Below are 23,954 nucleotides of genomic sequence, written 5' to 3'. Positions count from 1 at the left end.
TGCTTTCTACTTCTGTTTAAGCCCGGGCTGAGCCTGCTGTTCGCCTGCCCAGAGTCCCAAACCCCAGGAGCAGTGAGCTCTCAATTATGTAAAACGAACAAAACAGGAGGCGGGCGGCCTGGGGGCAGCCGTCGGATTCTGATGGCAGCCTGCCCGCAGGCCCACGTCGGGCTGGCACGGAGGCCAGGGGGCGTGGAGAGCCCCTGCGGACCTCCCCTCAGCTCGTCCACCTCAGCAGCGGGGCTGGCTCTGGAGAGCGAGGCTGGAAAGAGCACCTGCTTCTGAAGCCGCTGCGCCTCACTGCCGGCCAGCCGGTGAGCCATGGCCGTCAACCCCAGGGGGCGCCTCTGCGCCAGGCCCCTGCCTCTCAGGGACACCCTGTCCTTCCCACGGGAGAGCCGGTCAGGCTGGCAGAAGGTCTGATGAGCAAAGAGGGGCCCCTTTGGGCCCACCAGGCTCAGCGCCAGGGAGGAGGGGAGCCCGCAGGGCGGGACGGATAGGAGATGGAGTTTAAGGCACACGGCAAGCGACAGAGGAGGGGCTGCCGGCCCCCCCCCAGCAGAAGTGCCCCTCCCCTCTCCGGGTTAGCTCACCAAGAGCTACTGGCCCCAACTCAGATACAGTGTGTTTCTTGGATGGTCAAGTCCTTCCTTTCCAGCTGCTGCTGCCCAGCTCCCACGGTGCCAGAGGATGGGGAGGGCCGGTGGGACGGGGCGGAGGAAGTGAAGGGGCGAAAACACGATGGCCACGGCTGCTGCTCGTGACCCAGCCAGGGCGGGCCAGGACCGCGACGGGAGCACCAGCCCCAGGGCTGCTGAAAGGCCACCTGCCGTCCCTTCTGGGCCAGGTGAGACGCTCACACCATCCTCCACTTAAAAAGTAGGACATGGAAAGTGAAAGGAGACTTTCCCGGGTCTCCTCTACTTTCTGCCCACCCAACTGAAGGCTACGGGGAGAGCAGCCCCCGCCCCGAGGGTCCTTGGGCCTCCACTCATCTGTCATTGCAGGAGATTCAGAAGACTCCCACCATTCCCGGGCTGCTGCTGAAGTCCCTGCGCTGCTCCCAGGCTTGGGGGGAGGGGGAGAGAGGGAGAGCAGAAGACAGAGCAAAAGCAGAAACCCAAACCCCAGCCCCCAGTTCACAAATCAGCAGTGAGCCCGCCCGCTGGCCCCCCCCCCCCCCGGGCCGGGGGCCTGCTCCCGCGGGGGAGGGGCAGGAAGCTGCTGCGGCTCCGGACGCCTGCCCGGCACAGCAGCGGCCTGGATGGGCCCGGTGGCTCTGAGGCCAGGACACGCGCCGCCGCCACGTAACAGGTCCAAAGTCCCTTCCGGCCTCGGAGCGGCGCTCTGAGCCTCTCGCGTTCTCCTCGCTTGCGGCACCCGCTCCTAGGTCTTCTCTTCCCGGTCTGTTTTCCTCCGTGTTATGTTCCTGGGTTTGATTTTCAGAGAGAGTTCCCATAGCGCCTCCTCCGCCAGGTGGTCACTGAAGTCGTTGAAGAAGTTTATGATGTCATCGTTTCTCCGGATGTCATAATGCCTGGTGGAGGGAGGAGGGTGGCCGGTGAGAGCCAGTGTGGGCCAGACAGCCCCAAGACCCCTGGGAGGTGCCACGTGTGCCGCCTCAGCAGACTCACGGGGCAGGGGCGTCCCCGTGTGACGCTGGCGCTCAGAGCGTGAGCTGCACCCCAGAGCTGTGCTCTGCTCTGTGCAAGGGCTCCCGGAGCAGCACCCTGTAGCCAGGCTCCCCTCCGCAGGAGGTCCCAGGGAGACCCCACTGCCCCGGAGTCAGGAGGGCCAGGGCCCGCCAGCCTCCCCCCACGGGATCGCGCAGGACAAGCTGGCGGCCAGCTCTGGGTGCAGGCCCTGTGCCACACTGGAAGTAGCAGCTGTTGGATCCCCGTGGGTCTCTGCGCAGTGCGCCCTGCCCGCCCGGTCCCTCAGGGCGGCAGCACTCACGCCTGCTGGAAGCACCGCATGCTGTCCAGGATGTTGAACTGTTGCCACCGTTTGGAAAAATTCACCTTCCCGTCAATGTAGTCTGGGTTTCCTAGGTGAACGAAGGTGAGGTCCTGCAGGATGAGCCCCCTGGGAGGACGGAGAAGCAGGTTAGACTCTGGAGGGTGGCCTGGCAGGTAATCGGTTGCTGGGCGAGCCGGAGCCCGAGCCGCTGCCAAACCCGCGGGCGCGTCTGCGGGGAGGGGCGGCGCGAATTTGACCCAGGTTCTGGCCTCCGGAAAGCGGGCTCAGGCCCACCTGCCGTGGAGCCTCTTCAACAGCCGTCCCAGCCCAGCAGAGCGGTACAGGTTAACAGATGAGCAGGAAAGAATGACGCCACCCCGAACTTGAGTGGCGGGGTGGGGGTCACATGCTGTCATCAAACAGGGTGCGCAGCCCCGCGGTGAGTGGGGGCGGTTCTTGCACAGGGATAGCCCAGCCCGAGGGCACGGCCACGCCCACCCAAGCAGCCCGGCTGGGGAGGGCTGTCGTGCTCGGCCAGAGCAGGAAGGCTAGGAATCACGGCAGGGCCGTTGGCTGCAAGATGTACACTTCGGAGCGTGGAGGCCAGGGGCATGCCGCCGCACACTCAGCCTGGGACAGCGCTGAGTCTCCTGTCCCTCTTGGAGATTCCCACCGTCCACTAGCATATTAAGGGGTCCGGTGAGTCCCGCACAAAGAAAACTGTTTAGCTTCAAGGTTTTCTGCTATTTCCCAAGCTTACGTGACATGGGATTCTTTTTGGTGAGATACCTATTTAGCCCGTGGCCCACACTTGGGGAAACGCTCCCTGAGCTGCCTCACGCCGAGTACTCTCAGGGTTCCTGGGGTGACAGGAGGGCCCTCCGGTGGCTGTGATGTGCAGCTAAGCTTGGGGACAGCTGGACTATATAGCACGCTGCTGCTGGTGGGGGAAGAGAGATGCTACCCGGCTGTCCACACGTGCGCCTAAACAAGCCCACTGGCAGATGAGGGAAGAGAGGAGGCGTGGGAGGACCGGGCGGTGGGGAAGACTGAACCATTTTCCCTGGGCCCCTCTTTCATCTAAGTTGTTTAACAAGGAGCACGTTTTACTTTTAAAGTTCAAACAGAAGCACAAACGTCTGGGTTGGAAGCCTTTAAGCGAGGGCTTCTCTATGGGGGTCCACTGTATCTTCCCCAGAGCACACGAGGGGCAAACCCAGTTGGGAGGCTGTACTCACAGGTATGGGATGCACGGCGGCTCCACCTCCGAGAGGGCGGCCCGGTAGGCGCGGAAGGAGGATGAGCTGTCAATCAGCGTGCAGTACTCCGCCAGGCCCTGGCAGGAGGGACGCGCACTCCGTGAGCACGGCGCCAACGCTGGGGCACCGAGCCCCGGCCCCTCCCCCCACCAACCCAGAGCCAGACCCCGCCCTGCCCCAGCCACAGGCAGGCCTTCCGCGGTGCTGACAAAGAACCGCGTCTCTGAGCAGCCAGCGCCCCGTGTGGTGGACCTCAGGCTGGGCTCCTGCTTGGCTGTGCTCAGCGCCGCAGCCCGCCTGAACCTCAGAAGCACACACTGGACCATGTGGCTCCCGGCCCCGAGCCTGCCTTCATGCCTCACCGCACTCGAGGCAGAGGCCACGAGGGATGGCGGGCGAGCTCGCTGCTCCTGCGCGCAGCGTGGGTAGGGTTTTGCCTGTCCTGCCCCTTCGCCCGTTGTGGGCCTCTCGCCTTGATGTGTCACCTCTTCCAGGAAGCCTTCCCTGCCTCCTCAGGGCCTGTTATGTGTTCCTGGAGCAGCTGGTGTGAATGTCCCATTTCTCCATACACCGTCTCGTAACTGTCCCTTTATGTTGCCCCACGAGATGACCCCCAGGTAGCCCTGGCGACACTCAACCCCGTGGGCTTTGTCTCTCTTCCAGGAACAGCACCCACACAAAGATAAGGGTCCAGTTCCTTGCCAGGCCCCCCAAGACCCCTGTGATGCAGAGCCATTCTCCCCAGTGATGTGGCCACACTGGCCTCTGTCCCCTCTGATGGGGAATTCCCCTCCCTTCCCAGGAAGCTCCTATGCGGGTCATGGTGTGATAAGACACCTCCTTAGGGGGCCTGCCTGACCCCCAGGCTGGCCCAGACGCCTCGTTCACATGCTTGCTCGGCACCCCATCCCCATCCTTCTCCCTGTAGTACCTGCCCTGAGGAGCTCCGCCCAATAACGGGTCTAGCCTGTTCACAGTACATCCCAATGCCTAGTGCGGCCCGCACCCAAAGGAGCCCCTCTAGAAGCCCGGGTCGAGGGCAGGAAGCAGAAGGTGAAGCTGGGACCCAGGCACGGTTCTGCGGTACAGGCAGCAGGATGTGACGTGACGTGACAACCCTGGCACTCACTAACACCAAGCCCCGCAGGGCCCAGTGACTGGAGATTAGAGACAGGAAACTAGGGCAGGGCGGGGCAGAGCTCGTCCCACCACAGCCGGGCCTCGCGTCCCACAGCTGCCCTCCCGGCTGCCCTCCCAGCCGCCCACCTCTGAGGTCTGCTTCTGCCACTCCAGCCTGCGGATAGGGGCTGAGTCCAGCGCTGAGAGGATGGCCAGGTAGGAGTTGAAGTTGTTCAGCTTCCGTAAGTGCTGCAGAGAGAGGGTGGGGGCAGGGATGGGCGGGCGGGCGGGCGGGCAGGCAGGGGCTCCTGTGGCGGGCTCTGGGGAGGGTGCCCACAGTTACCTTCATGATCTTGATGAACTTCAAGAGCAGCCGTTCCCTGTCTTGGGCCTTTTCCTGTAACATGATGATTGACCGAACCCTGCACGGACCAAGGGGAGAAAGAGACAGTTGAGCTGACCCGTCTCTCTTCAGGCCTCTGGTGGCAATGGGACGGGGGCACCTGTACCAGCTGGCCAGGAGCCCGTGCCTAGGGAGTGCCCCGGGCTCACGAGGCACCAGGTGTACCCCCGTCTCTGCTCTGAAGGAGCTCATGGCACCCCAGGGATAGGTAAGAGGCCACAGAGAGATCCAGTGGCTGGGACCTCTGACCGTGCGGATGGACGCTCTCCCGGTGAGCGCTGACCGTGAGCACCACGGCGGCTGGAAACGCTCAGCGAGTGTGGCCTCAGGACTAGCTCGGAGACGAGTGGGCGTGTGGGCTAAGAGGCCACCTTGCTGGCCACGAGGGAGGGCACCTCTCAGAAACTTAGCAACCAAAGCCAAAGGCCAGCCTTGCACGAGCACCTCACGGTGGCCTCGACCGCCTGTGCTTTCACAGGGGCCACCGCCCGTCGCCCAGAGAACGTGCCCCTCTTCTGACCCATTAAAGGGCACCGGCACCGAGTCCACCTTGAGCACCGGGGCTCCCCCCACATCTCCTCCTAGGCAGGCCCCAGGGGGCGTGTCTGGAGCCCCCAGCGCCCAGCAAGGGGCGGGGCTGGAGGCCATGCTCAGGGCTGCACGGCTTGTCTGCCCCGGAAACCACCTCGTCCTCTGCTGGGCTGCTACGCTAAGCATGTGCTGCTGACGAGTGAAACGCTTCCTGTGGTGCAGAGAGAAGCAGGGCAAGTGGGAGAGGACCCAATTCTCCAAAGAGCAATCCTCAGAGCACTTACAAATCAGACGTTTCCCTGGTGGTGGGGATGGACTGTGTGTGTGTCCGGGGGTCAGTATGAGACTGCCACTGGCCGCCACACCCAACCATCCTCCACTGAGGCCGAGAGGCTGTGGACACCCTTGAGTCACGTCTTTAAGAGTCAACAGTTCTGCTGTATGTTACAACATAAATGCACTTCTGGGCTTCACTTTGCTTTAAGAATTGAAGGCTAAATAAAAGTATTAATACAGCCACTCCTTTGCTCTACCTCTCTTTCAGGCAGAGTCAGTGTGAGGACCAGTCCTGAGGCCACCTGGCAGTGGGAAGACTGGCAACGACCAGTGCAGGGTGGCAAGTTTAACACCCGCGCCTCTGCCGCCATCGATAGCAGGCATTACTAATAAATCCTGGCTGAGTCCTCCTCAACCCGCCCCCACCCCCCCACCCCCGCCCCAGGCGGCCCCTTCCAACGTGCAAGACACGCCCTGTCCTGTCCCTGCCCTTGTCCTGTCTCTGGTTCACAACGAATGCCCACAGGGCCCCAGAAGGAGCTGGGAGGAATGAAAGGGCACCCCTTTGTCCTTGCCATGGGCGCTCTCTGTGAAGGACACACAAGGCACCCATCCAGAAGTGCTCTGCACTGAGGCCCCTTCTTACCAGTAGGACATGTTGTTGAAGTGCTCCGTGAACTGGGTCAAGTTGGGGCTCTTCTCCTCGTTCTGCTCTTTTGCCCAAAGCAAAACCTCAGGAATCTGAAAAAGCAGGTAGACTGGATAGAGCCTGGGCCCGCTGGCTCTGCTGTGACGCAGTGGCTTCTCTCACTCGGGGACAAGCAGCTGCACTCACCAGGGCCGGGCACAGCCCTCCCCCAGCCCCACGCGTGGCCATACCTCTATCTTATAAAAGAGCTCGGCATCCAGCAGTGTCAGCTGCTCAGCTATCTCATGGCTGTGAAAGTCATGCAAGGTCCCGGGCCTGGAAGACAGAGGCACGAGATGAGTGGTCAGTGGACGGGACGGTGGGGGCTGGGTGGGGGCTGCACTTCAGGCCTCAGAGCTGAGGGAACACGACTTGCTTCACCGCAGCACGGAGGCCACGCAGCGGGTCGGGGGCGGGTCAGGACCGGACTGCACTCGTCCCCCTGGGACCACGGGGCCTGCCTTCCCCCCTGCCTCCGCCCGGCAGGCTCGGTGACTCCACTCGCGAGCCCGCGAGCTCAGCTCCTGAGAACGCACAGCCCGACCCCCCTTCAGGGCCCAGTGGGAACAAAGATGGTGCCATGTGAATGGAGCTGAGACACCAACAAAGGTGATAAATCAAACCTCCGTGGCCCCGGGAGAGGGCCAGTGGAGCCTCTACACAGGTTCTCAGGAACCGTCAGGATGGCACAGGGGGTGGCAAGAATTAAGTTGCCACGTTAGCGCCGGGAAGAGAATTAAGTGCTGACCACAGCCTGAAAGGCATTCCTGTCCCCTGTCCTGGTAAGCCCCTACATGCCCTGCTGCCCCACTTCCTACTAAAACGGTGATCAGTCAGTCATACGACGTAACCCTGGAGAAGAGGCCCAGCCCCAGGGGAACCCCTGGGCTGTCCCTGAGGCACCTCGTCGCAGGGCCCGGGCAGAACCGGGAGGTGAGGTTGTGAGGCCGGGGGCGGGGAGGGGGGCACTGAAGGAAGTGGAATGGAGAGATGGTTGCCGGTACGGCTCTCGCCAGAGGCAGGGCCCGGAGAAGCCCAGGATGGACGGCGGGTGGCGCACCTGGCTGCTACGCCCCTGGCCGCCAGGGGCTGGTCGGAGTTGGCACACCTGAGCAGCTTCTTCTGGTCCACCTTGTCCAGGATGTTCTTCCGGAGCACACGGGCCAGACTGAGCTCCCCGTTGCACACCAGGCGAAAGACCAGCTCCATCAGCAGCTTCAAGATCTCTTCCGTCAACTCCACTAGGCTAAAGGGCCAAGGGCCATGCGGTGAGGGGCAGGGATGTGAGCATAAGAAGAGGACTGGTGCCACGGGGTCTAGAACCCCCTCAAGACACCTGAGACACCCACCAGCAGAGCTGGGAAACCTCTCGTGGGAAGAGAGCCAGAGAAGGTCTTGGGATGGCTGTCTGCATCCTAGAGTGCCGGGAGTGGTCCCGTTGCCATTCTCTCAGCAAATGGTCACTGGCGCTGGATAAGCACCAGGGACCGCGCTGCGGCCTGGGCTATGGAGACAAATCCTGCCCCAGGGGAGCTCCTGATCCCACGGGGGTGATGAATCACCATGAGGTCTGGGCTCCACAGACAGCCCCAGGACGCCCCTGCACAGTATTCTCCACACGCGCGGTTTTCACAGCCCCACCCCGTAATCACTAAGGCCACCGCCCAGCAGAAGGTAAACACCTTGTGGGCGGGGCCTGGGTGGCTTCCTTACCAAGGGCTCTCTAGACCTAGGAAAGGGACCTTGTACTTTGTGTTTGTTCAATGACTGGAAATGGCGAATGCCACTCAGGGGACCGTGGAAAGATGAGGAGGGCAGCCAAGGTCTAAGCCACGTGCCAGAGGGATGGCCCCCACAAGGAAATCAGGGCTGGGCCGGGACAGGGTGGGTCTGAGGGGACAAGCCATTCTCCCCAGGGGTCGTGTTAAAGCGCGCAGGAGTGAGCCCTGTCCAGGGCCTTGGGCAGGGCTCTGTGGGCACAGAGCCCAGGAGATGCAGGTGAAATGTGATGGGAGGCCCAGATCTCTGCGGGGAAGCCTGTACCCCGGCGGGGACCCCAAGATGCCCGCAGCCTGCTGGGCCCCTCCGCCCTCCATCCCCCGGGGCGGAAGGACTCACCAGAGCTCGTCCACCACCCGTACCAGCACGAAGAACGTGTTCTTGCTGACGCGCTTCTTGAATGTGTCGGCAAAAGGAGAGAACTTCTCGTACGTGGGCGCAGGTTAAAGAAACAACCACCCTCACGGGTAGGGATGGGGAAGTGCGCGGGAGGGCCGCCCTCCCCCAGCCCCCCTTCCCTGAGCGAACCCTGGGAACGAGGGCACGGGGAGGGCAGAGGACCTGTGCGGGGTGGCGGAACTGCAAAGTGAGGTTCAGCCCAGACCTCTCTGACCCCGTTCTTGACCACCAACCTCTCCTGCCTGCAGAACCTCCTCCCTGCACTCCCAGGCCTGCCTCTCTGCTGGGATCAACCCAAGGTTCCTGTGACCGCTGAAACGCTGAAGGCTGCATCGCTGAGCTCAGGCAGAAAAGCTGGTCAGAAAGCACTTGCCCTAAAATCCCCGGGTCCCTGGGGAAGGCGCACAGCCCCCGAGAGGGGTCTCCCTCCGCTCCTGTCACGAGTTCCCATCACCCTTCCACAGCTTCGGAGGCTGCCTGCGCATCTGCCCTTCAAACACCTGGCTACTTCCTCCCTGAGGCCGTGGCTGCCCTCGTGTTCATCAAGTCTCCAGACACTTCTATGGCTCCAGGAAGGAGCCTGCTCTCAGGAAGGAGCCATGCACCAGGGACAGCGCCGAGGGCCGGCAGCACACAGGACCCACCAGCCAGCTGCGCCCAGGATCTCGATGCTGCAACACGTCCGTTAACATGCCTGAAGCGCCAAGCAGGGCAGATGCTGAGACGCCGAGTCAGAGAGGCCTGGGGGGCACTCTCCCTCCAAGCTGCCACGCGCGCCACTTAACCTCGCTGGACTTCAGTTTCCTTAATTACACGGTAGGAAATAACATCATGGCACCACATAACAAATGGCAGTGATGTGTGTAGGAAATGGTATAGCGGAGAGAGATTACCCATGCAATCGCTCAGCATCATAACCGACACCAGGCCATTCTCAACAAGTGTGAGTTACTATCATTCGCTGAGCCAGAGGCCTGTGAGGCACTGAAGGTGTGAGGTGGGAGGGAACGAAGTCTGCATGTGGGGGCCGTCCAGTTCTGAGGGACCAGGGCCCCGAGGGGGGGGCAGGGGAGAGAGGAGGATAGGAGGCAGAGGAGGCGCGGGCACACGGGAGGGAGTGGGAGAGCGTGGGAGAGCTGGGAGGGCTCAGGACTTCTGCCCCAAGGGACAGCGGCTGTCCAGCAGATGGCAGTCATGGGCTGTGACGAGGGAGGACACTGAGGGGCGGGGACCCTGGGCTGCAACAGTAGCTCCTTAGCCTTGGCAGGATGGGCAGGTTTGGACCCGAGAAAGAGGCAATGAAAGTGCATCCCTCCAGGCCTCGGGATCTTCCTTGGCCACTACTGTGGGGAGTCGTATCTGAAAGGGTGAGCCCGTTGGGTAGATGTGGTCGAGAGGCAGGAGGCGACTGTGCTCCACTGCTGGGTCTGCCATCTGGGGCAGTGGCCGTGCCTGCCCCTGAGGTGGTTCTCTGGAGTCCTGATTCCCTCAAACCCTGCACACTTCGTACCCATCACCCCTAATGCCCTGGGGCTCAGCTCCGCAAAGCCGCAGGTGCCAGTGACCTGGGTCTCCGCAGGGGCCCACACACTCCCACCCTCTCAGTGTGTGCCAGTTCTTTCTGATTCTGTCTCAGAATCACCCAGTGATCACAACTGCCATTAGGCAGCACCCTATGTTCCAGGCACTTCATATAACATCACTCAGCCCTTTTACAGACGAGGAGGGAGGCTCAAAGAAGCCTTGCCTGAGGTCCCAAAGCTGGGCCATGGCAGAGCTGGGCTGAGCACCTCCATCACTCCTGCCCGCAGCTCCGTGCGCGAGGGCTGTGTGGGCACGAAGGCTCCTCTCCCGGCTCCAGGAGGCTCTGTGCAGTGAGAGGTGTGGCGCCAGGGCTGAGGCATAGGCAAGGATATCTGTACTGCAGCTTCTTGATGAGCTCCTCAGGGGTGATGAAGGTCCTGTAGGTGGTCAAGAAGGCCTCGCAGTACAACACCAGATCTGGAGGGAAGAGCACTTGATTAGTGAGGCCTGCCACTGGCGCAGGGCACAGACAGGCAGCACACCTGCTGCAAGTACATGCCACCTCTGATTACACAGAGAGCTTCTTGTTTGCGTGAAGACGACGATGCAAAGAGTCTTAATCATCATGGGCACAGAGAATACAATTCAAACTCATCATCAGGACTCTGAGGCTAAGTCACAGGTAACACTTTAGGTGGCAGAAGCCCAGGAACAAAAACCTTGGGAATCTCCACATGGCGAGAGACCTAAGCGAAGGCCGAAGGGGCTCAGCCTCACGCCGCTGGACCCTCAGGTGTGCGGGCTCTGGTGTCAGGGGAGGGCAAGGCCCACTGGGAGGAGGCCAGCCTGGAAGTCAAGTGGGATTAGGGCTGGCAGCTCCCACCCAACGCCTCTCCTTCCCTTTGCAGGGGCTGGTTCTAGCCAGGGATTCCCAACCTTTCCCCATTCACAACAGACCCCTGTTTATTTATGGCTATGACACACCCTCCCAACCACGCAGTCTCCGACACTAAGGAAAAAAGGGGGGGCATGTTTTAAATGCAGGTCCCTCCTGGAGACAAATGACCTGGCCAGGCCTGTGAACTTCAGAGTTATTCTGTGCTGGAGCTGAGGTTCGAGTCCTGATTCGGCTCCAAAGTCTGTGGCCCTCACCGTGAAGCTGGGCACATGCACACACATTACTTAAGTGTTCTTTTCTGGACACAGACCACCTTCCCCTGTCTTCTCTCATTCCTCCCACGACTCATCGGGTGGAGGAACCTCAAGGACCCCACTTCTCCGGCTGGGCAGCCCCGCCCTGCAGAGCCCGGCTCCTGTCCCCCGCCCCTGCTGCTCACACCCTGGACAACGAGAGGAGAAGAAACACCTGCGCGTGCACCTGGGGTGTGCTTGGGTGATCTGGCTGGCGGTGCGGTGCCGTGAGGGAAGCTTACGGACTGGAGGTGCAGCAGAGGGCCAGTGGTGCTGGGCTCAGGCTCCTTCCTGGACCCCAAGCCCACCTAGCTCACTGTCAAATTTGGGCTTCTGTTCAAAGAGGGGCAAGGAAGCAGAGATGGGTCCAGGGGAGGGCAAGGCCCACTGGAAGAAGGGGTCCAAGGCTGCACCCCCTGAGCCATGGGGTCTCCCAGCCACTGGTGTGGTCTCTGGTCTGCAGGAAGCCACCTGCCCAAGGAGCTTGCTGTGTGGCCCAGGGCCTCTGCCTCAACCGCCCATCCCAGGGACAAATGACTGCAGCCTCAACATCTTTCCACTGATAAAACCGAGCGGAAGCCCCAGCGGGCAGCAGAGCCTCCTCTCCCAGGCATGGTCGGCACCGACTGGAAGGTCCTCGGGTTGCCCTGCCTGCAGGGCTCCCTCTGGCCTGGGCCGCAGCCGGCTGCACCTGGCAGGTCAGCAGTTTACTGCTCAGGGCTGAGGACTGGGGCCAGCTCCCACTTCAGCCTTTCACTACTGGACAAAAATGAGAGCTGTTTCTCATGCCAGGCTGAGGCTGGAGCTCTGACCTGTCCGGCACGGAGGAGGGTTTACTGAAGAAGGCAGAGCACGGGCTGTTCCTGGGGATGTAAACAGATACTCCCCGAGCACTTCCTATGTGCCAACTCGCTCAGTCTTCACACCCACTGGGCACTTTGAACCTCTTCACAACGTTGAGTCAGCTGAGGCCGAGAAGGGACGTGCCCAGCAGCGGCCCAGCCTGAGAACGCACAGCCAGGATTCAAACTCAGTGTCCAGGACCGCACTCTGCCTGGGTCAGAAGAAACCCGGAGGGCAAAAGCGTGGCTGTGGGGAGTCTGTGGGAGCCATTTCTTCTTTTTCTCTAATTTTCAAATTTTCAGCAATGCAAACAATTATTTTTGTACTACTTTCATAATTTAAAAATTCCCAGAATCATCTGTGTAACATACTTCGGGAAATCTGCTGTAAAAACATAGGGACCAGGTTGTTTACAGAAATGAAATTGGTGGGTTAGGGTCTCATGACCGGGGTGTTTTAATTCCTACACACCTTACTTTGCCATTGCTGTTCCATCATCTTTTTAATAATTTAAAAAATGTAAAAAGGAAGTGTGTGTGGGGAGAGGCCGGGCCCAGCTGTGGGGCGTGTGCACTGCAGGCCCCTCCCGCCTGACCAAGGTCACGGCACCGGCCTTACAGCCCCTCCTTTTCCTCCTCCTTCCAGGACACAACTTGGAAAGACAGCTCCTCTGCTAGCAGAGTCCACCCAACAGAAAACAGGCCCTGCTTTTCCAGCCCTCTCGAAGGATCAGGACGTGAAGGGGTGTCTCTGCGCTGAGAGTGGGGAACCCCGTCCTGTGCAGGTAACGCTGCCGGAAGACTGGATGCTCCTGACAGGACCTTTGCCCCAGGAAGCTCCCAGAGGAGGAATAAAGGAAACCCAATCCAGCGGTCTGGAATAATATAATGGGCAAAATATCGGGAAAAGCGTAAAAAGCCACCCGCACATCAACGTAATTTTAGCACTATCGTTGAACATGTCGCTACTCAAGGTACCGTCTGTGGAGCACCTACCAGGTGCCGTGCCGGGCTCTGCACCTGAAACTTGCCCCTTGATGATCCTGGGGTCCTCACTACCCTGCACCACCAGAGGACACGCTCTGAGGGGGTTGGGAAGCGGAGGGTCTGGCTCTGAATGCAGGTCACCTGTCCCCCACGTCGGCACTCCCTATGGTGACCCAGCAGCACCAGGACTGCTGTTCTGACCCGCTCAGGGCTGGAGGAGAGGAGAGGGCAGGGCAGTGGAGCCGAGCAACGTATCGTTCAGCGGGACCAGCCCCTTCCGGGGAGCTCGGGCACAGAGGCCGCCGCGGCCAGCGCTGCCGTACCTTTCCTGTCCGTCTCAGTAGCGTGGACCAGTAGGATGTCACCAGATCCTCCCCGGACGTCTGGTCCGTCGTCGCCCTGCAAAACCACAGCAAAGGAGGGCGTGGAGCAGAACGCAGCCGTAAGAAAGTCCGCTTAGGGAGTCACAAGCAGGGATGAGATGACAAAGACACGGTGTTGCAGAGACGCCAGGTCCTCTCTGCCCTGCCCTGCCCTCCCTCACTCCGGGAGCAGCGTGGCCGGGCTGCGGAGGCCAGGTGCGCCCATCCAGCCCGCCCACCGCGTGGCACAGCGCTCTGAGGACACCACTGGCTCAGGGGGGCATGGCTCCAGTCAGTCTTTCCCTGTTCACAGACCCACGGCTCAGGGCGGAAGAGGGGACGGAGGGAGCCGACGGGGAGGCAGGCAGGACTGGCACCAGCCCTTCCCAGGATGGTGGTGGAGGTGGCAGACCACTTCCAGGTATGCGCACGTCCGCGAAGCTGCAGCAACCTGCCTTAAATCTACACCTGTTCCCTCAGGTGGGGGGAGTCACTTGTCACATCACATGTTCCTCCAGGGAGCCCTCCTTAGAGGAGTGAAAAGTGAAAAGTGAAAAGTGAAAAGTGAAAAGATGCTCAATATATCCGATGTTGCTTACACTGACCGTGGCCTGCCAGTTAAGGGAAAAGTCTTATTTTCACATGAGCAAACTGAGGCCTTAACCCATAAACCTGGCCTGCAGCCACCGGCCCCATACGCTGTAATTCCGAAGGAGACCACGCCCCGCGAGAGCTTCCTCGTGTCTCTAGCTCTTGGAGATGCATCTGCCTCTCCAAAGCTTCAAGGTTTTTACGCTGGAAGTGTCTTGGATTTCCAGCTAAGACGGGGCAGCTCCGCCCAGGACCTGATTTTTCAGAAGAAATTTCTGGCAAGAGTCATGAAACATCATTCTCTCTGCAGAGGAGCCAGCCCTGCCTTCCTGGTTCCTCTCTGCTGCAGCCTAGCCACGTGTGTGTGTAGAGCACTGCCGCCTCCTCGGCGGGGGTCAAGGCTACCGCTGGGAGCCATTCCTCCGTGTCCCCGGAACCGCTCGGCAGCAGGGGGCGGGAGGCCCTCTCAGGTCAGCTCCTCTTACTGTGCCGGGTTCGGGCACCGCGTTTACCCATGAGGCTCTCCTGACAAGACATGGGATGGAGGCAGCCTCGGTGGCCAGGCCTGGAATTTCTTAATTAGCTGTGCTTCCCACGCTGACACTACACTGGGGTCATTCTGTCATTAACAATATAAAAATATCTTGCACTAGCGAGGGCTTACCACACACGGGCTCCGTGCTGAGCACCCTCGTGGATTTCGTTCTCACAACACCCTCCAGAGTCCTGTCATCTGGGGCTTAGAGAGGACACGTCACTTGCCCAAGATCACTCTCCAGAGGTGTCAGAGAAGGGGACGGCACACTTCCTCCTGGAAGTCACCCATGTGCCCAGGGTCCTAGAGCACCCACGGTGGCCCAGGCATGGGGCCAGGACGAACGGAATGCCAGAGCCCACCGCCCAGGAGGGCCACGTGGGGGGGTCAGCACTCGGCTTGGGCCTTTCTGTTTGGGACACCTCCAGGTTCCCTGCTCAAAGCCCCCACCCTCTTTCTGGGCCAGACCCTGCACGCGAAGGCCTGTGAGGAGCCCACCTCTTGCTTGAGCGTCAGCCTTGCCATAATCTCATTGTGGTCAATGAGGGACAGCTCGTCCACTTCCTCCTCCGACTGAGCCTCTGGAGCATCTGGTGACTTTGGGGCCCTGGAGAGAGAAATGGTTTGTGTTGTGTCAACAGACCCTGAGCTCCACGGCTCCCGGGGGCCAAGGTAGCGTGGCCCCGTGCGCGGGGTCTTGTGGTACAGCCGCTCCCCTGAATGAGTCCTTCCCGGACTGCGGCTCCAGCGAGAAGCCCAGACCCGCTTCCCACCCCTCCACAGGGGGCCCGGGAGGTAGACAAGATGCCGGGATGCAGACTGGGTTTCTAGCTCTGCTCCTGATAAGCTATGTGACCTGGGGACAGTCCCTGCTCTCTCCGGACACTCCCTCAGTAAGTGGAAGGGATTAAGCACGCAGAGCAAGAAGGTTCCACTGAGCAATTTGAAAAAGTAATGGTCTCAGTCACCTGTGTCAAGGCCCACAGACCGCCCGGACTGTCAGTACTCAAGGAGAGAATGGCAAAGGGCCAGCGGGATGGGGGAACAAGCCAGCATGATCTCAGTGCCATCCCCAGGTCTCTCCCCAGGGCCACCTCTCTAGTGGACTGAAGAGGAGCATGAAGCAGGCCCTTGTCCACGGGTGCCGGTGGGCAGGTGGGCAGCAGCATGGGCAGGGGTCCAGCCTGAGCCAAGGGCAGGGAGGGCTTGAAGATGGGACAGGCAAGCTGAGACTGAAGCGCTGAGTAGGAGTTTGGGTGAAGGGGGAGGAGAGAACCTCCAACAGACGAAGCACAGAGGGAGCCTGCAGAGGGGGGACACGAGGCAGATGGATGTGGGGTCTGCGGGCACCGCGCTTTCCCCGGCATTTTCTCCCATATTCCCATCATTCTCGTGAGCAGTCCCGTGAGCCACTGACTGGCCTTGTGGTCGCAGGCTTCATTTTTAACCCCAAGTATCTGAGACATTAAAACCTGGGCCTTTTGGGAATCCCTGGCAGTCCAGTGATTAGACTCCATGCTTTCACTGCTGAGGGCCTGGGTTCAATCCCTGGTTGGTGAACTAAGATCCCACAAGCCACACGGTACGGGCGAAAAAACCCAAGTCAAAACAAAACAAACAAACAAAACCCCTGGGCCTTCAGTAAGGCAACATGGATGGGCCAGAGCAAAACCACGCGCAGTCCTGGGACGAAGCCTCAGCTGCGCGTCAGCGTCCAGTCGTGGCCTGGCCTTCACGGAAAGAGGACAACGTCCCAGCAACCGCTTCTAGCCAGTCAGCGTGCTCATCCTTCTGCTTCTTGTGCAGGGGCCACCTGAACTCTGAAAAATGGCACCCCTGGGTCCAATGGAGCTGGAGCCCATGAGCTGCTGTTGTCTGGTACAGACGCCTCTGCCACTACGTGTTAGACTAGAAAACCCATCACCCCTTAACACTTGGGGAGACCTGAGCCTGGGCCACTGAATCGGACTCCGTGTGGACGGTACTGAGGGGTGGCCAGAGTAGGCTGGGCAGGCAGCCCTTGCCGACAGGCCCCTAGAGAATGCTTTCTATTTTTTTTTCCTGTCTCTTGCTATTTTTACCACGTCTTTAACCATTTATGTTTAGGCCTGACAATAGCAAGTGGGTATTGCTTAGCTCTGTACCCAGGACTCCAGAAGTAGCCGAACCTTAGCCTAAAGAGGGAGGAAAAGCTTGAATTTGTGGAGCATTTCACAAAGAAGGAGAAGTCAACGTGAAGTCGCAGGTGGCAGGGCTGATTCACAGGTCCTGCACATTATCCTTTCTATGTGTAGACTGGAGAAATTTACTACGTATTTCTAAACCTGGGCAGGTTTGACTCATGCTAATGTTGAAAATGTTACCAAAGATGAAAGAGACATATGACTAAATGCAGAGATGACTCCTGATTGACCCTGGTTCCAAAAAATAAGCCTTATAAGACATAGGGAGAACTAGGGAAATGGAAGATCATTTGCATATCAGATAATGTAAAGAATTTATTACTCTTCTTAGGTGTGATAATCATATCGTAATCAGGTAGGCGTCTAAAATTTTTTAGGAGGCATGCTGAAATATTTAGGGGCTGAGTGTCATGTCTGTGACTTACTTTCAAATACACACTACATACAATTTACACACTATCTCTAGAAACTCACAATAAAAAGTTTGGTGGGGGGGAATCTTTTACACTCCTTTATTACATTTGAACTTGGAAGAGGCAGAAGGAAGGCTGGCCTAGGGTTTGAGAAGAAAAGCACTGTTGTGGGTAACGTGTGAGGTGAAGAGTAGGCGTGGAGATGCTCAAGAAGCAGAGGCAGGCTGGTGCCAGCAGGAGGGCTTCTGAGGGCTGCGGTTATCAGTGATTCTTCTTATTTTCTTATACATTTCTATACTTTCCATGTTCTCTACCCTGAGCATGCATGATTTTGAGAATCAGAATAAAGGGAAGAGTGTACACACATATCTCAGAGATACTGTGGACTCGGTTCCCAGCCACTGCAATAAAGCAAATAATACAATAAAGTGATTCACGTGAATTTTTTTCGTTTCCCAGTGCATATAAAAGGCATACTTATACTATACTGTAATCTGTTAAGTGTGCAATAGCATTATGTCTAAAAAAACAGTAGGGACATCCCTCGTGGCGCAGTGGATAAGAATCCATCTGCCAATGCAGGGGACACGGGTTCGAGCCCTGGTCCGGGAAGATCCCACATGCAACTAAGCCCGTGCGCCACAACTACTGAGCCTGCGCTCTAGAGCCCACGAGACACAACTTCTGAGCTTGAGCTCTAGAGCCTGCAAGCCACACCTACTGAAACCCGCGTGCCTAGAGCCCGTGCTCTGCAACAAGAGAAGCCACTGCAATGAGAAGCCCGCGCACCGCAACCAAGAGTAGCCCCCCGCTCGCCGCAACTAGAGAAAGCCCGCACGCAGCCATGGAGATCCAACGCAGCCCCCAAAAATAAAAATTAAATCTTAAAAATCAGTCAATCAATACAAATTAAAACAGGGTTCATACACCTTAATTAAAAAATACTTTATTGCTAAAAAAAATGCTAACCCCCGCCTGAGCCACTGGTGAGCTGTAACCTTCCTGGGGGTGGAGGGCCTGCCTCGATGCTGGCAGCTGCTGACTGATCAGGCTGGGGCTGCAGCAATTTCTTAAGGCAAGACCGCAGTGGAGGCTGCGCACCGACGGGCTCTCCTCTCACAAACACTCTTCTCTGGAGCAGGCGATGCTGTTTGCTAGCATTTTACTCACAGTGGAAATTCTTCCAAAATTGGAGTCAGTCCTCTCAAACGCTGCCGCTAATATTCTAAATCCGTTGTTGTTATTTCAATAATCTTCACCGCCTCTTCACCCGGAGTAGATTCCATCTCAAGACATCACTTCCTTTGCTCACCGGTAAGAAGCAACTCCTCCTCTGTTACAGTTTTATCATGAGCTTGCAGCAATTCAGTCACATCTTCGGGCTCCACTTCTCATTCTAGTTCCCTCGCTGTTTCTACGACATCTGCAGTGACTTTTTCTGCTAAAGTCTTGAACCCCTCAAAGTCATCCAGGAAGGTTGGAATCAACTTCTTCCAAACTCTTGTTAACGCTGATATTTTGATCTCTTCCCGTGAATCATGAATGTTCTCAATGGCATATAGAATGGTGAGTCCTTTCCAGAAGGGATTCAGTTTACTTTGCCAGATCCATGAGAGGAATCACAAATTATGGTAGCGATAGCCTTACAAGATGTATTTTTTAAGTAATAAGACTTGAGAGTTGAAATTACTCCTTGATCCAGGGGCTGCAGAATGGATGCTGTGTTATCAGGCAAGGAAACAACACTGATCTCATTGTACATCATCTCCATCAGAGCTCTGGGGTGACCAGGTTCATTAACCATGAGCAGTACTCTTTTTAAAGGAATCTTTTTTTCTGAGCAGTAGGTCTCAACAGTGGGCTTAAAATATTCAGCGAACCATGTAGTTAACGGATGTGCTGTCATCCAGGCTTTGTTGCTCCATGTATAGAGCACAGGCAGAGTAGCTTTAGCATTATTCTGATGGGCCCTGGGATTCTGGGAATGGTAAATGAGCACTGACTTCAACTTAAAGTCGCCAGCTGCATTAGCCCCTAACGAGAGAGTCAGCCTGTCCTTTGAAGCCAGGCATTGACTTCTCCTCTCTGGCTATGAAAGTCCTGGATGGTGTCTTTTGCCTGGAGAGGCTGTTCTGTCTACACTGAATATCTGTTGCGTAGTGTAGCGCCTTCATGAATGATCTCAGCTGGATCTTCTGGATAACTGGCTGCAGCTTCTCCATCAGCACTTGCTGCTTCCCCTGGCACTTGGACGTTACGAGACGGCTTCTCTCCTTAAACCTCTTCAGCCAACGTCTGTCCGCTTCAGACTTTCCTTCTGCAGCTTCCTCGCCTCTCTCAGCCTTCACAGAATTGAAGAGCGTTAGGACCTTGCTCTGGATGAGGCTTTGGCTTAAGGGAACGTTGGGCTGCTCTGATCTTCTATCCAGGCCACTCGAACTTTCTCCATACCAGCAATAAGGCTGTTTTGCTTTCTTATCATTTGTGTGATCACTGGAGCAGCACTTTTAATTTTCAAGAACTTCTCCTTTGCCTTCACACCTTGGCTAACCAACTTGTTTGGCTGGTACAAGAGGCCTAGCTTTAGGCCTCTCCTGGCTTTCAACATGCCCTCCTCACTAAGCTTCATTTCTAGCTTTTGATTTAAAGTGAGAGGGACTTTCCCTGGTGGCGCAGTGGTTGAGAACCCGCCTGCCAGTGCAGGGGACACAGGTTCGAGCCCTGGTCCAGGGAGATCCCACATGCTGCTGAGCAACTAAGCCCGTGCACCACAACTACTGAGCCTGCGCTCTAGAGCCCACGTGCTGCAAGTGCTGAAGCCTGTGTGCCTAGAGCCCATGCTCCGCAACGAGATGCCACGGCAATGAGAAACCCGCCCACTGCAACGAAGGTAGTCCCCGCTCGCCACAACTAGAGAAAGCCCGCATGCAGTAACGAAGACCCAATGCAGACAAAAAACAAATGTGAGAGATGTGTGACTCTTCCTTTCGCTTGAACACTTAGGGGCCATTGTGAGGTTATTAACTAGCCTAACTTCAATACTCAGGGAACAGGGAGGCCTGAGAGGGAGGGAGATGGGGGAACAGCCATTTGGTAGAGCAGTCAGAACACACACGATGTTTATCGATTGTTTGCCATCTTATATGGGCATGGTTTGTGGTGCCCCCAATCACAATCATAACCTCAAAGACCACCGATCGTCATAACAAATATAATAATAATGAAAAAATTTGAAATCCTGGGAGAATTACCAGATACATGAAGCGAACAAATGCTGTTGGAAAGGTGACGCCTACGGACTTGCTTGATGCAGGGCTGCTACAAACCTTCACTTTGTAAAAAACACATCTGGCTCAGCGCAAGTGTAAACATACAGCCCCAGCAGGCCTGGCGTGCTTGCCGCAGGGGCAGCTGGGGCAGCTCTCACTGGGCGGGCAGACGTGATGCTTTCAGGGCACCCGGCTCCACGTGGGTAACTTCCTACCTGTCCCCGCCGTCCCTGCTTTCCTTCCCAGGTGCACTGACAGCTGACGAGGCATCTCTGGGATGTCCGTCCTTCGAAGCTGGTGATTCCTGAAAAGAGAAGGCAGTGCTGGGTGTGTGACAGGTGCCCCCCGCTGGGCTGCTCTGCTTCCCAGCATTCCTGCCTGCAAGTGGCTTTTGAGTGCAAGTTCCTAAGGAACTTGAGATGTAAACACATCAACTGTGACCGCGGTCCATTACAAAGGAAGCACAGGCCCTCTTCAGACTAGCATCTTTCCTCTGGGGAGAGTGAAAAGCACCACTACTTATAACCTTTGTCAGCTGCCGACCTAGAGGAAGCCATCCCGACCACCTGCTGGAAGAAAGGACCATCGCAGGAGCTACCACTCGGCCAAGCTCCGCGAAGCGCTGCGCGTGCCTTTCCTCACCTGGCCCTGACCAACACCCTACCTGCTGGCCGACATCACCATACCCGGTCACACAAAGAAAAAGAGGCTGTGGGAAGTGAAGGGCCCGGCCCCAGACCCCCTGAGCTGGAAGACTGTGGCCCTGCCCGCTATGCCCTGCAGGTGTGCAGCAGGCCTCCGCCAGCTTCCCAGTCACAGCACGCCCTCAGCACCACAGCTATGCTTCCCAAGGGCCTAGCTGCGCGAGTGCACAAAGGCAATCCCTCCGTCCTCCAGCAGCCTTGCTTCTTCCTAGGAACCTGGGCCCACCCACTCAATGACGACACGGCCCCCCGGCATCCCTGGTCTGCCACTGAGGCCACAACAGAGAACGGGGTGGGGTGGGGGGAGTATGAAGAAGCAGCACGTCCTCATAGAGGACACTGCAGCACCTCATGGGGTCACAGGTGGAGGGAGAGCTCTGGAAGGCCAGCCTGGAATGGACTCCGTGTGCAGAGGCTGAATTGGATGATGGTGGGGGAGGTCACCAGAGGGGACAGGTGAGGTGGGAACACCAGGCGACAAACAGCTTACCTCCCAAGGAGGGGGCTGAACCCACTGGAGTGAAAATTCCACAGTGTTCTACAACATGCTAATACCTGAAGTGGGGCTTGCCTCACGTGGATATCTAGGTGCTCTGGGGGCCCCCTTAGGGGGCCATCCTAACGAGAGTGAGCATGCTTTTAATGGACTGGGCCCCTTGAGCTGGCCCCTGAGGAGGGCGGAGTCCTCACGGCGCCGCCTCCAGGGACCCGGCCCCCCACCCGGGACGGTGGGAGGGTTCGTTTCGAAGGTTTTGCAGTTGCTCAGGTGTTGCCGCAGCAAACCCTGGAAAGCTGACTGCTTAACAGAACCACTGTACCTTGACCGTCTGGCGCTGGGAGGGCAGTAAAACAAGGGCAACCACGACAGGAGGGAGGCCTGGTGGACTCACCAGGTTCCTTGAAGCAGGGACTGTAGGCCTGGAGCTTGCTGGGTGGGAGGGGGATGTCGGCTTGGAAGGCTCAGTGTGGGAGAGAGGAGTCCCTGCCTCTGGGGGAGGGACAGAAGACGGGCCCCAACACCAGAAGATGGGGTAGAAAGAAATCCCTGAGAGCAACCGGACACGTGGCCAGGGCCAAGGCCAGGCTGCTCCCGTGATCCCCAGACGGCCCACCGGCCAGGCTGGAGGAGCAGCACACCGCGGGAGCGAAAGCAAAGGAGGCTCCGCTGGAAGCCCTGTCCTCTCCCCGCGGAGCCGAGCCGGCCCCTGGCTCGGGCAGTGGCTGAGGTCTCACGCAGGATGGCTGCTGGTGACCGGGAGGCTCAGCCAGATAGAAGCAGGGCCCGACCCCTGCCAGGCTAGGCCGCGGGCACAAGGCAGCCCGCGGTTGCTTACTCCTCGCTGCTCTGGCCAGAGGCATACAGACTGACGGATTCACCCTCACTGGCGCGTTCGCTCTGGGGGAGACAGGACGAGAGGGAACGCACATGTGACGGCCCCCCGCCACGGGGCTGGCCCTGACCGGAGGAGAGGGCGGCGGCGGCGGCGGCGTGCCCTCCGTTCTCCGGGGATGCCCTCCCAGGGTCGGGGAACAAAGCTGCTTCTGCCAACTCCTGCCTCTGTCAGAGGGGACCCACGTTTCCTGCTGGAGCTTCCCCAAAGGCGTCAAGGGCCACCCAGGCTGTCCTGGTGGAGGCGCACACCTCCCCACTCTGCCGTGCTGGGGCCAAACATGGAGAGAGGGAGGCAACACGTCAAGACAGCTCCACGCTGCAGCGCCGGCTGCACGTGCCTGCACTTGCTCTGCCCCTCTGCCTGTCGTGTCCCCGCCCACGCGCACGGCAGCACTTCCCTGTGCCCGGATGAAGCGCTGCGGCCCATCTCGCAGCACAGCAAAGAGGCCCTCCACCCTCGGCACCTCGGCAACTAAACACGCAACTGCCTTCTGAGCTGTCGGAGACCTCTGCACCTTTCTCTAGAAACAACCAATCACACAGAAAACCAGTGGCATTTGCTGTCTTATGCTTATGACAACCTAAATGGTTGTCTAAATGGTCACTAACCCATTTGTGGAAAATCAGATCCCTAGTTTGACGGGAACTTTGCAGAGAAGGAAACAGACGGGCTACGATTTCACCTGGTGACCTGTGCACCCCTCAGTCCAGCCACGCCGCGACTGGGCCCACGCCAGCAACAGACTTGACCGCTCGTGAGGGCGGAGGCTTTCTCAGAAGGCGCAGCCCCACGGGGAGGCGTGTGTGTGTTGAGTTCTCACCGAAGGCGTCTGGGGCGAGTCAGTGAAAGAGGTTTCGGAAGGAAGGCAGACAGTGTTCCCATGAAAGCTGCTCTCCTGAGAAGATGAAAGAGGCCCGTCCAGGGTGCTGGGAGGCGGACTGGCTACGGTTGGCACCGCTAAGTCAGAGCTCTGAGACTGGTGGACAGGTGGGAAATGTGGAGAGGAAGAGGAGGTAGACGGGAGGAAAGGCTGGATGGAAGCTTGGCTGTGAGGCACGAAATCCTGGGAGTAGGACCTAAACACAGATTTATACTACAGAGTCAGAGTGGAACACAGACACGAACACGAGAGGATGGGAAGAAGAAAACAGACAAAAGAAAAAGTAATTAGATTAACTCGGCTAAGCCGTGACAGGCCGTTCACAGTCATTCTAACCAGGACCACCACTCAGGCCAAACCACCCCCGTGCTCCTCTGGCCCGAGGTCCCCCCACCCTGGCACGGGTCCCTTGAGAAGGGCCTGAAGACTGACCAGTGCTGTCCTCAGTGTCTAAGGGGCAGTGTCTACCCTGTCCTCAGGGGCAGGATGCGGGTACCCCCAAAGGAGAGCAAGCCGCCCCCCACCGTATGGGGGTCCCGTCCTCTTTGTCAGAAAATGAAACCCTCGCAACCCCATCTATGCCTCTTGTCCTTCCAGGAACCTGGTGCTAAATTCAGTGCGTGCAGTCAGACACCTGGTCATGTTTACTTATTTTGAGTTTTTTGG

The 23,954-nt window shown here is 58.2% G+C and overlaps 1 protein-coding gene across 2 annotated transcripts in view; it reads right to left on the bottom strand.

Annotated features, from left to right (window-relative positions):
• Positions 1-587: 587 nt before the first annotated feature.
• The window catches only part of RAPGEF1 (Rap guanine nucleotide exchange factor 1), a 139,366-nt gene continuing 115,999 nt past the window's right edge, over positions 588-23,954 (bottom strand). For both annotated transcript variants that reach the window (XM_082842491.1, XM_082842492.1), the window contains 13 exons: positions 20,526-20,614; positions 14,944-15,052; positions 13,281-13,356; positions 10,330-10,414; positions 8,354-8,446; positions 7,296-7,481; positions 6,427-6,511; positions 6,194-6,288; positions 4,681-4,759; positions 4,485-4,586; positions 3,198-3,295; positions 1,957-2,085; positions 588-1,537 (listed from right to left, as the gene is read on the bottom strand). In XM_082842491.1, coding sequence (XP_082698617.1) covers positions 1,387-1,537; positions 1,957-2,085; positions 3,198-3,295; positions 4,485-4,586; positions 4,681-4,759; positions 6,194-6,288; positions 6,427-6,511; positions 7,296-7,481; positions 8,354-8,446; positions 10,330-10,414; positions 13,281-13,356; positions 14,944-15,052; positions 20,526-20,614 — 1,377 coding nt within the window. In that variant the 3' untranslated portion in view covers positions 588-1,386. The remainder of the gene's footprint in view (positions 1,538-1,956; positions 2,086-3,197; positions 3,296-4,484; positions 4,587-4,680; positions 4,760-6,193; positions 6,289-6,426; positions 6,512-7,295; positions 7,482-8,353; positions 8,447-10,329; positions 10,415-13,280; positions 13,357-14,943; positions 15,053-20,525; positions 20,615-23,954) is intronic.

Source organism: Leucopleurus acutus (genome assembly GCF_964270905.1).
Source record: "Leucopleurus acutus genome assembly, chromosome: 7".
NCBI classification, from domain to species: domain Eukaryota; kingdom Metazoa; phylum Chordata; class Mammalia; order Artiodactyla; family Delphinidae; genus Leucopleurus; species Leucopleurus acutus.
This window is presented reverse-complemented; position numbering and strand designations above follow the sequence as displayed.